Below are 14,136 nucleotides of genomic sequence, written 5' to 3'. Positions count from 1 at the left end.
GACAACCATCTATTTAGTCTTCTTTATATTTAATCGTATCCCATTTGTTGGCTATGGTCCGTTACCGCTCCTAAGAGTGCCTGCAAAAGAGCAGGACACTTTTTCCAAAAATTGTCCTTAACTTGCTTATTTGACAGTTGACGACCAAAAGTGATTGAAATTAAAAAATAGCTCAGATCGTAAGCTTTCCAAAAATATGCATATTTAAGTTAATGGGTGGCAACGTTTGGCCGCTAGAGGGCATTAAAATCAAACTTCACAAACCTTCAAAGTGATTTAACCACTTTTTCTTCAACCTAAAATAACTCAATTATTTTAACAGTTACGACAAAATGTCACTGAAGTGTATTCAAAACAACGGTGTATTCAAAAAAGGTCATTGTGATAGTTTGACCGTTAGAGAGTGTCAAATTCAGGCTTTTTGACATTTTTGCTTTTAACACAGTTTTTGAGATAATTCCCGGAAACTAAAAATTGTTTCTCACTTTTTTGAGACACCCTGTACCCAGCCGCTAATCTGAGACACCTTGTATCACCTTGAAATCCATTTTGTCCTAACTGCCACGGTTTTGGGGATGACCTGGAAATTATGTCAATTTTGACGATTTTCAGTGCGTGACACCCTTAAAAAATGACACTTTACGTCATTTTTGTATCATTAATGTGAAGGAATTTAGGCAATAAGGTACCACCAATTTTTGAATTTTTGTTTTTAATTTTGAAAATTTTAAAAAAGCACATATTGTGGTTTGTGGTAAAAATTTCAGATCACTAACTTGAAGAGTTCCTGAGATATTTCGCAAAAACTACAAAAAACCCAGGTCAAATTTGACGCCCTCTAGAGACCGAACCGGGAAACTTAGCCGTGTTTGTTCAACGTCACGTGAGAGCACCATTCATTAGCTTTCTTTTGTTATATGGCTCGTATATACAGGATGGTTCAAATAAGCGAGTTATTCACGATTTTCTGTAAAAGTGCAGAACAATTTCGCTCAAATTGTGAATTTCTGCTCGATTTGACGGGCGGCCAATCAAAAGGCTGCTAGAGCAAAAACAGTTGAGTATCGATACTGACATTTTACATCAAGTAGGCCTAGAATTTGACGTACATTCCAAAAATCAAATAAAAAATGAGATTCTATTTAAGAAGTTATATAAGTTTTGTTTGCTCCTCAAATTTGGGGAACCCTGTATACTAATGGATTATCTAGGAAAAAAACCAACTTTGCCACACACCAGCCAGAAAACAGCTGAATATCGACATAGGATATGCTATATAAAGAATATCCAGAAATCCACGTAGAATCCATAAATGCATCAAAAAATGGGGGTTTTTATTTGGAAAAGTCAACTGGAAGGTCGTATTTCAATTTTGGGACATCCTGTATATCTAATTTTTCCTGAATTTTAATCTAATTTATGCCATACATTATGGACACACTGTATGTATTTAACCACACACATTGCCAGAGTATCTAATCTTGCACCACATCTTTGAGAAAGCTAAAATTTAACATTTGTTTATGAATTCAAGTTTCCTTAAAAAATCAAAAGTTTTTTAAATCTAAAATGCTGCTATCAGGAACTTTAGATACCGATTCCGGATCGAATATACGGCTGTATGACTGGGACAGATAGATTATTAATTTCCTACACGGTTCCTATTAATCCGGAATCTCTCGCCTTTTCGAGAACATAAATCTCTAATTCACTTAAACAAAGATCAACGTATTTGGATATTAATTTATAGAAGTGCGGTTCAGGTAACGAGCATGAGTTATAATCCAATTACCGTAGTTCCGACGCCCATTATTAATGAAACCGATAATTGTCTGTAACATTCCACATAGTCAATTGAGGCTGTGATACATAAGAGCAAATCAATGCAATCTTACACCACACTTTATACCTTTAGGGAAATTTTATACCTTTATAAAACTGGAGTAACGGAAATTCTTGCAATCAATTTTTTATTACTCCAACCAACTTTCAGAAAAATATGCTGCAAACTTTTTAACATTTGCCTTCTTTTACATCCGTAAAATTATTCTAAACTACGCTTACCTTATGAATTAGTTATACGTGTAATCCTATCCTTAAGTAATGGTGCACAGATGAGTAGTAACTATCCTAGAAGCTGCAAGTGTTACTTAATAATAATTTAATACTCCAGTAAAGCGTTTTTCAACACACTAATGTACACTAATTAAACTATCTACATATCCATTAAGTACCCCCAAAACAGGAGTAATATCGGTTGTCAACGCGTATTAAGACGACAACTATTCGGATTCCGGTATATCGGCGTTAAACACGTAAATTCCGAAACCCAACCGGAGGGTGCAAATCAACCCCGAGAGCAACATAGCGACTGCTGCTACGTTTGTTGGCTCCACCCGGATTGCTAGCTCTCGTTCACCGGAATAATCCGGGCAATCTCGAAAATAGCCGAGTACTCCGTGCACCGGAGCCCCAGGAAACAACGGCCGTGAATTCGACGACGGATTCGAAGGTAGTTGGACGTTCTTGGAGCCCTATCCCAAAGGGCGGGTTGTTTCAACTTCGAATAGATACAAGGTCAGTTAAAGTGTGGCAAAGAGTACGTTTACTCCCCACAACCTAAATCGGTCAAAGGATCAAGTTGAGTAGGAATATTGTGGAGGAATACATGGATATCACAAACGGCCAGCAGCGACACAATTTTGATTTCCTCAACAAGATCCACATATTAATTGAAAATGGTGAGGTTTTTGTTTTTTGTTTATCAATCCCAATCCTCTGATCGGTTTCGCCGTATTACGGCTCCTCAGGGAGGCTATAGGGCTTGATAACCAAAGAACAAAACCTTCATTCCAGTATAGTCAACTGGATGCCAGAAATTATAGTTGTTGTGCAACATCTGGTGACATCTGTACTCAACTCTATGAGTTAGAAAGTACAGATGGCGTTCCCAAATCTAGGAACAGCCCCATTGATGCCGCATCATTCACACCACCGTAAATTGGGATTGATAAACAAAAAACAAAACCTCACCATTTTCAACCAATCAGATCGGTGTTTACCGAATGATGCGGCATCAATGGGGCTATTTCTAGATTTGGGAACGCCATCTATACTTTCTAACTCATAGAGTACAGATGTCACCAGATGTTGCACAACAACTATAAGATCCACATATCTTGGACACCATCAGCACGGCATATGTTTCACCATGTGTATGTCAGCTGCATACCTTAAATGGCTCAACACAAAATCAGAAGAAGATTATGCAATTTTCAAAGAGATAACGAGACAGGCCCAAAGACTTATAACGACAGAAAAGAACAAGATATGGGACAAAAAATGTTAATATATTAACACCTACATCGGAGGGAGAAAATGCAAGACTAAAATTTCATAGGTGCCCTTAAAAAGGCAGCAAGAGATAACGCATTTCTGCAAACAATTAAACCAAAAGAGTGGAAAAACTATTATAAAAACCTATTAGCCGTGTCGAATATGCTGACGACACAAACTTACTGGTTGGGGGATCAGATATAGGTGAAGTGAATGCAAATGAGCTATTCTCGTTAGCAAGTTCTTAGTTTGAAATAAATAAATACTTTTAAACAAATCTAAAACCAGCAGTATGCTATTTAGAACTAAATTAAATAGAATCACTAAGCCTGAGTCTATTCTTGTTTGTGACAGTCAGTTTGGGGTATCTGACAGAACCAAGTTTCTGCGAATTTATATTGATGAATTTTTAGACTGGTCTCATCATATCGAATATCTTAATAATAAACTTAATAAAGTTTGCTCCTGTATTCGTGTAGTCTCTAAATATCTGGATGACGCAGCCAAGAGAACACTCTACTTTGCGAATTTCGAAGGAGCAATGAAATATGGTGTTATTTTTTGGGGAATAAACTTTAAAGCTCAAAACATTTTCGTTACTCAAAAGCGAATATTAAGAATAATTTATAAAATGTCACCATTACAATCTTGCCGAGGAGTATTTAAGTCTAAAAGACTGCTTACTGTTTACGCTTTATACATATATGAAATAGTTATGTTCGTTTTTAAAAACCAAGCTGAATTTGTATCAAATGTCAATCACAATTATCCTACTCGCACAAGTGACATTCCTTATCCGAAACATAGGCTCGCATTGTTTGAAAAAGGTGTATATTATATGGGCATCAAATGTTATAATAAGTTAAATGTTGATATTAAGAAGATTACTGTAGAAAAAATGTTTAAAAGAAAATTAAAAACGTTTCTTATAGATCTCGAACCATATAGTCTTCAGGATTATTTTAGTTAGGCACATAAGATTGGGGTAGTTCTTTTTTGTGTGGGTAGTGTTTTTGTGACGTCATTTCATTTTATTTTTGTTTTATACATCTTTGTGTAACTCAATGTAATTATGAAATAAAGCATATCTATCTATCTATTAAGAGAAACACGACAGGAATATCTAGGTGACGATCCAAATGGAGGAAGTAATGTAAGTAAGTAATGGATCTTAAAAATGGCAAGACTAGTGGACCGGAGGGCATATGGGCGGAAACGTTAAAAAACGGGACAAATAAACTTTACAACAATCTTACATTTATAATCAACAATTGCCTAAATGGTCATCCAGTACCAGAACCTTGGAAGGAAGCATACATCTCGTCAATTCATAAAAATTGAGATAAGACGATCTGCAACAATTATAGAGGAATTTCAGTCACTAGCTCCATGAGTAGGCTTTAAGGAAGGATCTTACGAAACCTAATAGAGGATGACTTCAAAGCAGAACAAAGTGGTTTTCAAGCTGGCAGATTGTGCACCGACAATGTTTTCAGTCTAAAACAAATAATAGAGAAAAGAGCTGCAAAAAACATAGAAACTCATATTACGTTTGTGGACCTTCATGGGAAACTCTAGAAAAATCTAGTATTAATTACACTCTAACTTATGCGGTGTATGAACTGTATAAAAACACAAAAATTTCCCGTTACCAAAGGACTAAGACAGGGATACTGCATTTCACCAACTCTCTTCAAAACATATGTAGCATGCGCACTAAAGCAATGGAAAAGGAAGGTTTATGAAATGGGTGTTGAATTGGATAACGGATGTATTTACACACTACAGTATGAGGATCAGATCGTTATAGCAAATGATATAGAGGACATGCAGTACATGATGAGAAAACTAACAGAAGAGTACAGCCAGTGGGGACTAACCGTCAATCTGACGAAAACAAGGTATTTAAGTGTGGGCGAGGAGCCGAGCAATAAGGTACTCGAAGTAGTAGTAGTAATAATGCCCTAAAAGGTTTACCCTCAAACCCTCCCTACACAACTATACTACTCCCTACACAACTACAATACTTTACAGTTACCCACATCTGCCCTACCAAATTTATAATAAAAGGTTTACCCTCAAACCCTCCCTACCTTACCACCCTTGACTTACGCCACCCAGACGTCCCGTCTCCCTGACGAAGGCAAGTATCCGTCTCCACTCCAAGGAAGACAGTTCCCTGCAGGAGAGAGTGGAGGCCTCTTGATAGACGATCAGCGATGGCAGACTCCTGATAGGTGATATGATGTTTCCTCCGCCGTTCCACATTGTGAACAAACAGGGCTATCACCAATTCCTAGTAGATGCAAATAGCTGTTTAGGCCACAGTGGCCAATGATAACCGCAACCAGTGTTTTTAAGGCCCAGCGATTCCTTGACATCAACCATTTGGATTTTGCCGGGCCAGTGCATCGGCCCGCTTGTTTCCCGCAAACCCCATATGTGTCGGAATCCACACTAGGTTTACCTGCATCTGCTCTGCCACTTGGTTCAGAGCATCCCAGCATTCCTTAATCAGTCTGTTGCCCATCCTGGCAATACAAAGACAGTCTTATGTCAAGTGCGACCATCTTTGCCCCCAGGATTGGAATATCTCGATGCATGACAGCCGCTATACTTGTATGTCCTTGACGCAGGTGGTTGTCACGCCTTGTAGAGCCGCATTCCATCCTCTGCAGAGTCGCAGCGGCCTCCCTGCGTATCCACAGAGGTAACTCAGGAAGGCCCAGAAGAACGTTTAAAGCGAGACTCGGTGTCGTCCTCATTGCGCCGGTTATTGCCAGACAGGCTAGTCTTTGCAAACTTGCCAGTTTCTGGAATACGAAGGCCTTCTCTACCGCCGGCCACCAGATCAAAGGAACCATAACAGATCCTCAGTCTTATAACGGCCGTGTATAACCACCTCATAACGTGTGGTTTTACGCCCCAGTTTTTTCCCAGAGCCCGGCGTAAATGCCACATAAGGTTCTCGAAAATGGACAGCAAATTCTATCTTTCCAAGAATACGCATACTTGGGTGTTACAATAGACAACACAGGAACCGACGTCAGGGAGATCGAAAAAAGAATGGTTCAGGCCAAAAAAGTTATTGGGAGTCTCAACGGCATACTGTGGAGTAAGGACGTCACTAAGAAACGGAAATATAACATTTACGAAACAATGATAAAGGAGAGCAGAGACATGGAGAGTGAATGAAAGGCAGAAGAAAAGACTGGAGGCGGTGGAGATAGAAGGAAGCAATGAGAAGATGTTTACGTATATCCATAAGGGAACGAATTAGGAATGAAATAGGAAAACAACGGATGGGTGTGGAAGGATCTATGATTCAGTCAGCATCAAGACTATCTAAACAAATCCTAGAATGGCAACCTATGGGTAGACGAAAAAGAGCCAGACCCAAAATAGAATGGCAGAAGACAATACACAAGCCATGAGTGAAAAAAAACTGAAAAAAACGAAAAAACAGCGGACGAGTGGGAAGATCGAAAGAGGTGGAAAGAAGAGGAGGTTTAGAACCGGCTTATATTTGCATCATCTCATTGCCTAATTTTGCGACAAAATGAAATGAAATTCCTGCCCGGACGCATTCGAAAGTCACCTTATACGAAAAAAAGAAAATAATTTTTTCCAGGACGAAAAAAACAAGTTGTTTTTAAACCTTGGAATTCCAGTCAAAGTCGAGTAACCAAGCACGTGTTAAACCTTGAAAAAATTCCAGTATCCCTACCCAATACAAGAGATATTCCTTTTAGTAAACATTCAATCAGAATCCTATTTCGTCATAGACACTTTGTTTCTGGAAGGGACTTTCAGTGAGATGAATTTGCAATTCAAAGACTTGTTGTTAAGTGGTGTCCAGTTCCCAGTCTTCAACTTTGTATGTTTTATTTTCTTTCCCAAGTGTTTACTTTTACGCGAATAAAACCGCGAGCGAATTGAAATTGTCTTCAAACGATCAATATTAATACGAGCTTTGTCAGTATTTTAAGTTCAGTGTTCCACAGGACTGCGAATATTGTTCTTATTTTTTTATGGAGAGTAAAAGAAAAGCATGTGTTGTATTTTGAAATACAATTGTCAGTGTGAGGGCCACTTAACACTAAAGGCAATTTTGCTTTTAATATTGCCATAAAGAGGATATTTATCTATGAAAAAGTAAACCTGAAAGCTGGCTAGTTAATAGTACAAAACTTATTTTAAAGGACAGAAGACCTTAATATAACATCGATGTTACTCTGTAAAGGAGCATAAAAACTTTAATAAGTGCTAAGCTGTGTAACCTTTACGTTCACAAACAGCACAACAAAGTAAAAAGTAGCCTTTAAAATTGTTGTAAACTGTTTTCTCAATAATTAAATATACAGTGTGACCCATTTAGAATGGAAACACCCCTATAAAATTTTAGGTTATTAACCGATTTCAATGTTTTTTTTTTTGAAATAATTAGGATAGAAATGTCTATTACGGGAGAAAATTTTAAATTTAAATTTTTTTCTATAGTGCTTTCAAATAGCTGTGACCAAAATTTTTTTTTATTTTTTTTATTTTTTGCTAATAAAAATTCTCCATTTTCTATCAAGAAAAAGTTTCGTAATATGACCTGAAAACTGAAATAAATATTTAAAATTTTCTCCCGTAATAGACATTTCATTCCTAATTATTTCAAAAAAAAAATCATTGAAATCGGTTAATAACCTAAAATTTTATAGGGGTGTTTCCATTCTAAATGGGTCACACTGTATAATTCTGAAAATTCGCAATTTACTTCTTAGCTTACTAATCTGATTTTAGTGAGAATTTCGGTTTTTGTCACGTTTTTGTAAAAATCTCTGTCAAAAACGAGATTATCTCCAATTACAAAATGAGTTTTAATTAAACATTAAACCAGTATAATAATTTGTAAGATTATTACAACGTTGAGTTTATTCATCTATTATAAATCTCTTTTGTTGCATCTGACTGAATAAAATTGCTAAAAAACTAAAACTGTAGGGTTAATTTAGGTAAAAGGAAATGATTCTATTCTAAACATTATGTAGTCAGTGTCATCAGACCATTGCCTATACAGTTGAAGAAATGGGAGTATCGATTGTATACTTTAGTTGTAAAAGCGGTTTTAAGAAACTTGTTGTATTATAATGAATGCGTACAGATGGCGCTAAAACTCACTTGTTTCGTATTATATTCCTGGTCAATATTTCTAGTTTTTAGATATTGCTCGTGTAAATTTCATTCTGTATAAGAAAGAAACCAATCGAATACTGGTGTATTTACTTTGCGAAAAGATATAAAAACCAGGCCTTTGCAGAGAAAAAATTCAACATAGAATTTTATACGGTAATATACTAGAATGGTCCATTTAATCATGAGAGTGTTCTCAAAACCCTCGATCACTCAAGGGATTACTACGGTCCATTTCTGGCTCTTTTGTCAGGCGACTGCGAAAATAGATACAAAATTAATAGTCCCGTACTTATCAACAAGATATATGGAAAACAATAACATACGTATACTAATCTAAACTTGTAACAATATGGCGACCCCCGCCAGCACCCATTTAGAAGCTTTATCTTTCGTTTTCAAATTGAAGGTCCATACGAAAGTTGGACCACGCATCCTCGTTTTATACACAGGACAATCGTACATGTTCCTTAAATCCTGCTTATCCTGGGTGATGGCTTTGATAAAGATAACCGGCACCACTGGGAACAGTTCTTTCAGTTTGGATTCGGCGATACTGTTTGTTTGCGTATCCCATCTGAAAAAATTTGGTGTGTAATGTTTTTCAGTTAGGGGAGCAAAGTTTGTTTTCGAAGTATAAGTAATACATTGAAACTAAAAACAGCCAAATTTGGTAGGGCAGATGTGGGAAACTGTATTGTATACAGGGTGGTTCAGTTTTAATTGTCAATAATTCACGATAGTCAATCAAAAAATAAGTTGACATGCATTATGTAATTTTCCTAAAGAACCGTCCTTCAAATTTCAGTTCAAAAAATTGTTTTTTTGCTATAACTGTCAAATCTTTGAAGTTCAAGTTCAGTTTCAGTCAACAAGTTCATATGAAATTGAAAGTTTACGAGTTAATTTTTGACACTGAATATAGTAAAAAAAGCTGGATTTTTAGACTAATTTTCACTGCCGTTCAATTTTTTAGACTATAGGTAGTGTAAAACTGTATATTTAAGACAAGAGTCCAAATTTGTACTGAATAGTCTAAAAACTTGTTATTTCCTACAAGGAATAGTCTTAAAATTAGTTTTTTTAGACTGCAATCCATTGTCGAGTGTCTAAAAGATTACTTTTATGGCTAGAAATGACTTTACTAAGACTACAAAGAGTCCAAAGAATTATTTTCAGGACTTTAATTGGTGTACAACTCAATTTTCTCAAAACAAGTCTAGAATTATTGAATTAAACACTGATAACAGTCCCAATTAAAGTTTTGGACTAATTCAATTCTATAAATTAGTGTTAAGGACTAATACGATAGCATTTAGTGCTAAATTTTTTTACTTTCGCTACTGAAGAGTTTGAAACTTGACTGTTACTACTACGAACAATCTTAAACTCGATTTTTTAATCTGAAAACACTAAAAACAATCCAACATTCTTGGAAATACTCCAATTTTTAGTAAAGAAGCTTGAAATAACATTTTTAAGACTATGGACAAGGTACAAACTGGCTTTCAGGCGTAATAAGTCAAAAACTTTGTAAAGATAGTCTTGAAACTAGGTTTTTTCAGGTTAGAAACCGTCTTAAAGCATTAAAAATTGTCTAGATTTTTAAGAAATTCTCGAATTTTTAACACTGAAATGTCACAAAAAAATTGTTTTTTAAGTCTGCTATATCAAAAACTTAGTGAAGATAGCTTTAAAACTTGATTTTCAAAACTAAAAGCAAGTAAAAAAACTTGAAAAGTCAATTTTCATGAATCTAATTTCAATTTCCTGTATTTAGGACTAAAATATTCAAATTTGTCTTCAAATGATGAAAACTTACTTCAAATGCAAATTTTAGTTTCTGACTTCACTTTTCATTGGGTCAGAGTCACTTTTTGGTGTCCAAGTCAATTTTCAAAGTGTAAATGTGTGAATTTGTAATCAAAAACTGCAGAGAAAGTAGTTTTTCATGTTTCATCATAATTTTTCAATTTAACTGAAAACTATGACGACTGACTACAAAGACAAGAAGTAAATTTTCACAGTTTTCAAGTCAATTTACTGGTTTACTGGGTCAATTGTCAAACCTAAAGTCTTTGAATTTGTCTGAAAACTATGAAAACTGGCTACAAAGAAATGTCTTAAGATTTGTAAGTCAATTTTTGTGTGTGGGTGATCATTCTTACGGATCATAAGCAACTTTTAGGAATTTTTCAGGTAAAATAAAGGTATTTCTGAAATTTTGTCACCTAGAATGTTCCAATGGACGCTTATTTTAAATTACAATACGTGCCTGGGAAGAAAATGAGCAATGCTGACACTTTAAGCAGATTACCTATAGAGGATACAGTACAAGAACCTCCATTTTGCGGTAACCTCCTGATGTTAGAAAACTCACCGAAAAAGATGTCCACCTCAAAGGAAGATCCACTTCTGGCCCAAATTTGCAGGGGCTTCAGAAGGGGCAAAAAATTGTATCGCATTCTATGAGAAGAAACGAGATCTTGCTAGCAAGATTGTCTATTGTGGAGGGTGATAATTCCACCAGAGGGGAGGAAAACTGTCCTAAAGGTTTTACTCTGCTCATCGAGGAATTGTAATCAAGTGATGGCCTAATTTGGATAAAGACATTGAACAAAACAGTTTCTGAAGAACAATAGCACTAGTAGCACCATACCTTCCAAGTAGTAATGGTCAAGTTGAAATAATGCTCCAAAAAATTAAGGCGTCTCCCAAGAAAATGTCAGGAAAAGATGTCTCATTGAAATTGACACGCTCTCGCATCTTTTGTCCCAACATGTAACACCGTCATTGTATGACTGGTAAGTAAGCAGCGGAAATGCTTATGGGAAGAAAGCTTAATAACCTATTAGACAGACTTACCCCGATTTCCCAAGGAAATGATGGCGAAGCAAGAGAAGCACCTGAACAGAAAACCTACCTGAGTTTTCCAGGAAGAAGACACCGTCTATACTCGCTCTTTCCTGTCAGGCCCAAAGTGGATTCCAACAACAATAGTCAGTTAATCCGGACCAGTCAGTAATCATGTGAAGACAGTGAGACAGAACAAGACCTGTCTGGACAACCAACTGACACGGGTGAGCCGGAAATGCGTTGATTTCCGTACCAGTTCCGATATAAGAACTGGAGACCATTTGTCTCCAGCCAAATGAAGCGGTTTTAAATAGATCAAGCGCCGTCCGCGAACTACTAATAACAGTGAAATGCCGAAAGCTGTTGTATCTGGGTCACATACTCAGGGATGATCGATACCGTATCCTTCAACTTATAATGAAGAGCAAGATAGAAGGCTGTAGAGGAGTCAGTGGAAGACAAGCCTCGTGGTTAAGTAATCTTAGAGAATGGACCGGAATTCGAAACGCAGAACAACTCTTAGACTCGCCGAAGACAGAGCGCAACTCGCCATTGTATTTGCTAACATCAGGAGGACCTGATACAGCACCAGAAGAAGAAGAAGAAGAAGCATCTAAATGAATGTTTTCCGTTTGTGGGTAAATATTTTAAAATGGTATTATATTGAAACCAACATTTCCACTATTGCGTTTATTCTAATAGTAGAAAAAGAATAACATGCTACTAACCTGGCTCCTTCCATAAAAAGTCCATGAACATAGGCGCCCTCTCGTGGAGCTGAATTAAAATCCTCCTTCTGTTTTTTAGTCACGTCCGTCATCAAACACATTTTGTCCAAAGGCCATTCGTTCTTCCTGGCCGTTTGTTGCATAATGGCTGTCAAGAAAGATTGAGGATTGAAGAATCCTCCCAACCAGATTGTGGCTGGCATAGAAAAGTCAGTAGTCCATCCTTCTAATTCCTTGAGCCTAAACCACTACACTCCTTAAGAAACGAGTTAACGTCAATCTAATGTAAACATACCTTAAAGTAAGATCACCGACCCATTGGCCAAGAGGTAGCAAACTGGGATAAGCTTTGACAGACCAGGACTCAGGAACGGCGTCCATAAACAAAGATTCCTGCAGGAATTCCATGTCAGAAGTAATGGTTAGTTCTCCTTTTAGGCCGAGGTCCAGTTCTCGCAAAGACCGTCTCATTTCCCTTGTCAGATTGTTCATTCTTTCGCATTCTTGAAAAGCCACGATAATGTAAGGCGTCCGTTCCTCCACTCGGGCCATCATCTCTTGCACCGCGAATTCTTCTGGCAATTTATCGTATATTTCTTCCAGACTGTTCTTCACCTTGTCTTCTTTCGACATTCCACCTCCGGATGCGGCGCTCGAGTCGCGCGGTTGCATCTCAAAAATTGTCCGGAACATAAACTCGGACGTGTTGGCCAGAAAACCAATTTCGGCATTTGGATGCAAACCGTACAGGTACGGACTTTCTGGCGGCATTCGGTCATCGATGTACCGATGATAGCCGATGTAGTCAGTATTAGGTGGAGCAGGAAACCCTAGAAGTGACAAAAATTTTGTATTCTAATAACTGTTCTCTTGATGGCGGTAATCAAAACCCATGTACCACAGCGAAAGACTTAAAGATGAAGAAACAAAGTTACCAAAAATCTTATATTAACAACCATAGATCCACAGACGGTAGAGAAAGCTAACATGGGTGGACGTATGGGATGAAATGGAGGCTGCCATGACCAATGTTGCGGATGCAGAATTGGGACATAAACAAAAAACACGATTGGATGGCAGATGAGATACTGGCGCTGTTTGAGGAACGAAGAAGGTACAAGAACAAAGGAAATGGTGTTAACTACAGAAAGTCATTAGAACGAAGATAAGAACCGCTATATAAGAATGAGTGACTGAACTACAAAGAATACACGATGACTTCAACCTACACAGAAAGATAAAAGAGACGGCAGGAGTATGTATAGAAAGAGTCCATTCTCTAATGTAGAAAACGATCAGGGAGAATTAGCGCAAGATGATCTACAGCGTAAAATCATATGGAAAAACTATGTTAGCAACTATTTTGCCGATGAATGACCTGCTGTTGAAAATGTAGACGACAAAGACCTCTAGGGACCTCCCATCACAAAAGAGGAAATTATAAGAGCGATACAATACAATACATCCAGAGATAGAAAGGCGATTGGCCAAACTATTGGACGACAGATCACAGTTCTTCAGACGATATTTAATCGAATCTATAACACAGGCGAATATCCCACCAAATAACCAGCCCACAGACCACAGACTAATCAGCCTCATGGGTCACACACTGAAGATATTCTTTAAGATTATCCACTACAGAATATCAATAAAGTGCGAAAGAAACATCGGATCCACACAATTTAGATTCAGCCGAAGTTTAGGAACGAGAGAAGCATTAGTGGCGACTCAAGTACTGATTCAGAATTGCAACGATCAGAGAAAGGACATAATGCTGTGTTTCATCGATTATGAAAAGGCGTTCGACAGAGTCCAACATCATAAACTGATCCAAATCCTAAATAGATTGGACATATACCAAAAAGATATCCGCTGCATTTAAAACCTATACTGGAACCAAATGGCTGAAGTCAGAGTTGGTAACGATCTCACAGAAGCAAGACCAATTTGTAGAGGAGCCAGACAAGGGTGTGTTCTCTCCCCACTTCTCTTAAATTTCTATTCTGAAGCCATCTTTCAGGAAGCCCTAGAA

The 14,136-nt window shown here is 37.2% G+C and overlaps 2 protein-coding genes across 6 annotated transcripts in view; both read right to left on the bottom strand.

The window, feature by feature from the left end:
* The window catches only part of LOC145725449 (nephrin-like), a 378,014-nt gene extending 375,652 nt beyond the window's left edge, over positions 1–2,362 (bottom strand). For both annotated transcript variants that reach the window (XR_014177277.1, XM_081974215.1), the window contains exon 1: positions 2,065–2,362. The gene's annotated coding sequence lies outside the window, so the exon portion shown is untranslated. The remainder of the gene's footprint in view (positions 1–2,064) is intronic.
* Positions 2,363–8,590: 6,228 nt separating this feature from the next.
* The window catches only part of LOC145724014 (dynein beta chain, ciliary-like), a 44,862-nt gene continuing 39,316 nt past the window's right edge, over positions 8,591–14,136 (bottom strand). For 3 of the 4 annotated variants that reach the window (XM_081972084.1, XM_081972081.1, XM_081972083.1), the window contains 3 exons: positions 12,397–12,931; positions 12,102–12,341; positions 8,807–9,094 (listed from right to left, as the gene is read on the bottom strand). In XM_081972084.1, coding sequence (XP_081828210.1) covers positions 8,854–9,094; positions 12,102–12,341; positions 12,397–12,931 — 1,016 coding nt within the window. In that variant the 3' untranslated portion in view covers positions 8,807–8,853. Of the gene's footprint in view, positions 8,775–8,806; positions 9,095–12,101; positions 12,342–12,396; positions 12,932–14,136 lie in introns of those variants that run through there. The other variant, XM_081972082.1, reaches the window with a different exon arrangement.

This window comes from Ips typographus, linkage group LG2 (assembly GCF_016097725.1).
Source record: "Ips typographus isolate SLU linkage group LG2, UJ_Ityp_2.0, whole genome shotgun sequence".
NCBI classification, from domain to species: Eukaryota; Metazoa; Arthropoda; class Insecta; order Coleoptera; family Curculionidae; genus Ips; species Ips typographus.
This window is presented reverse-complemented; position numbering and strand designations above follow the sequence as displayed.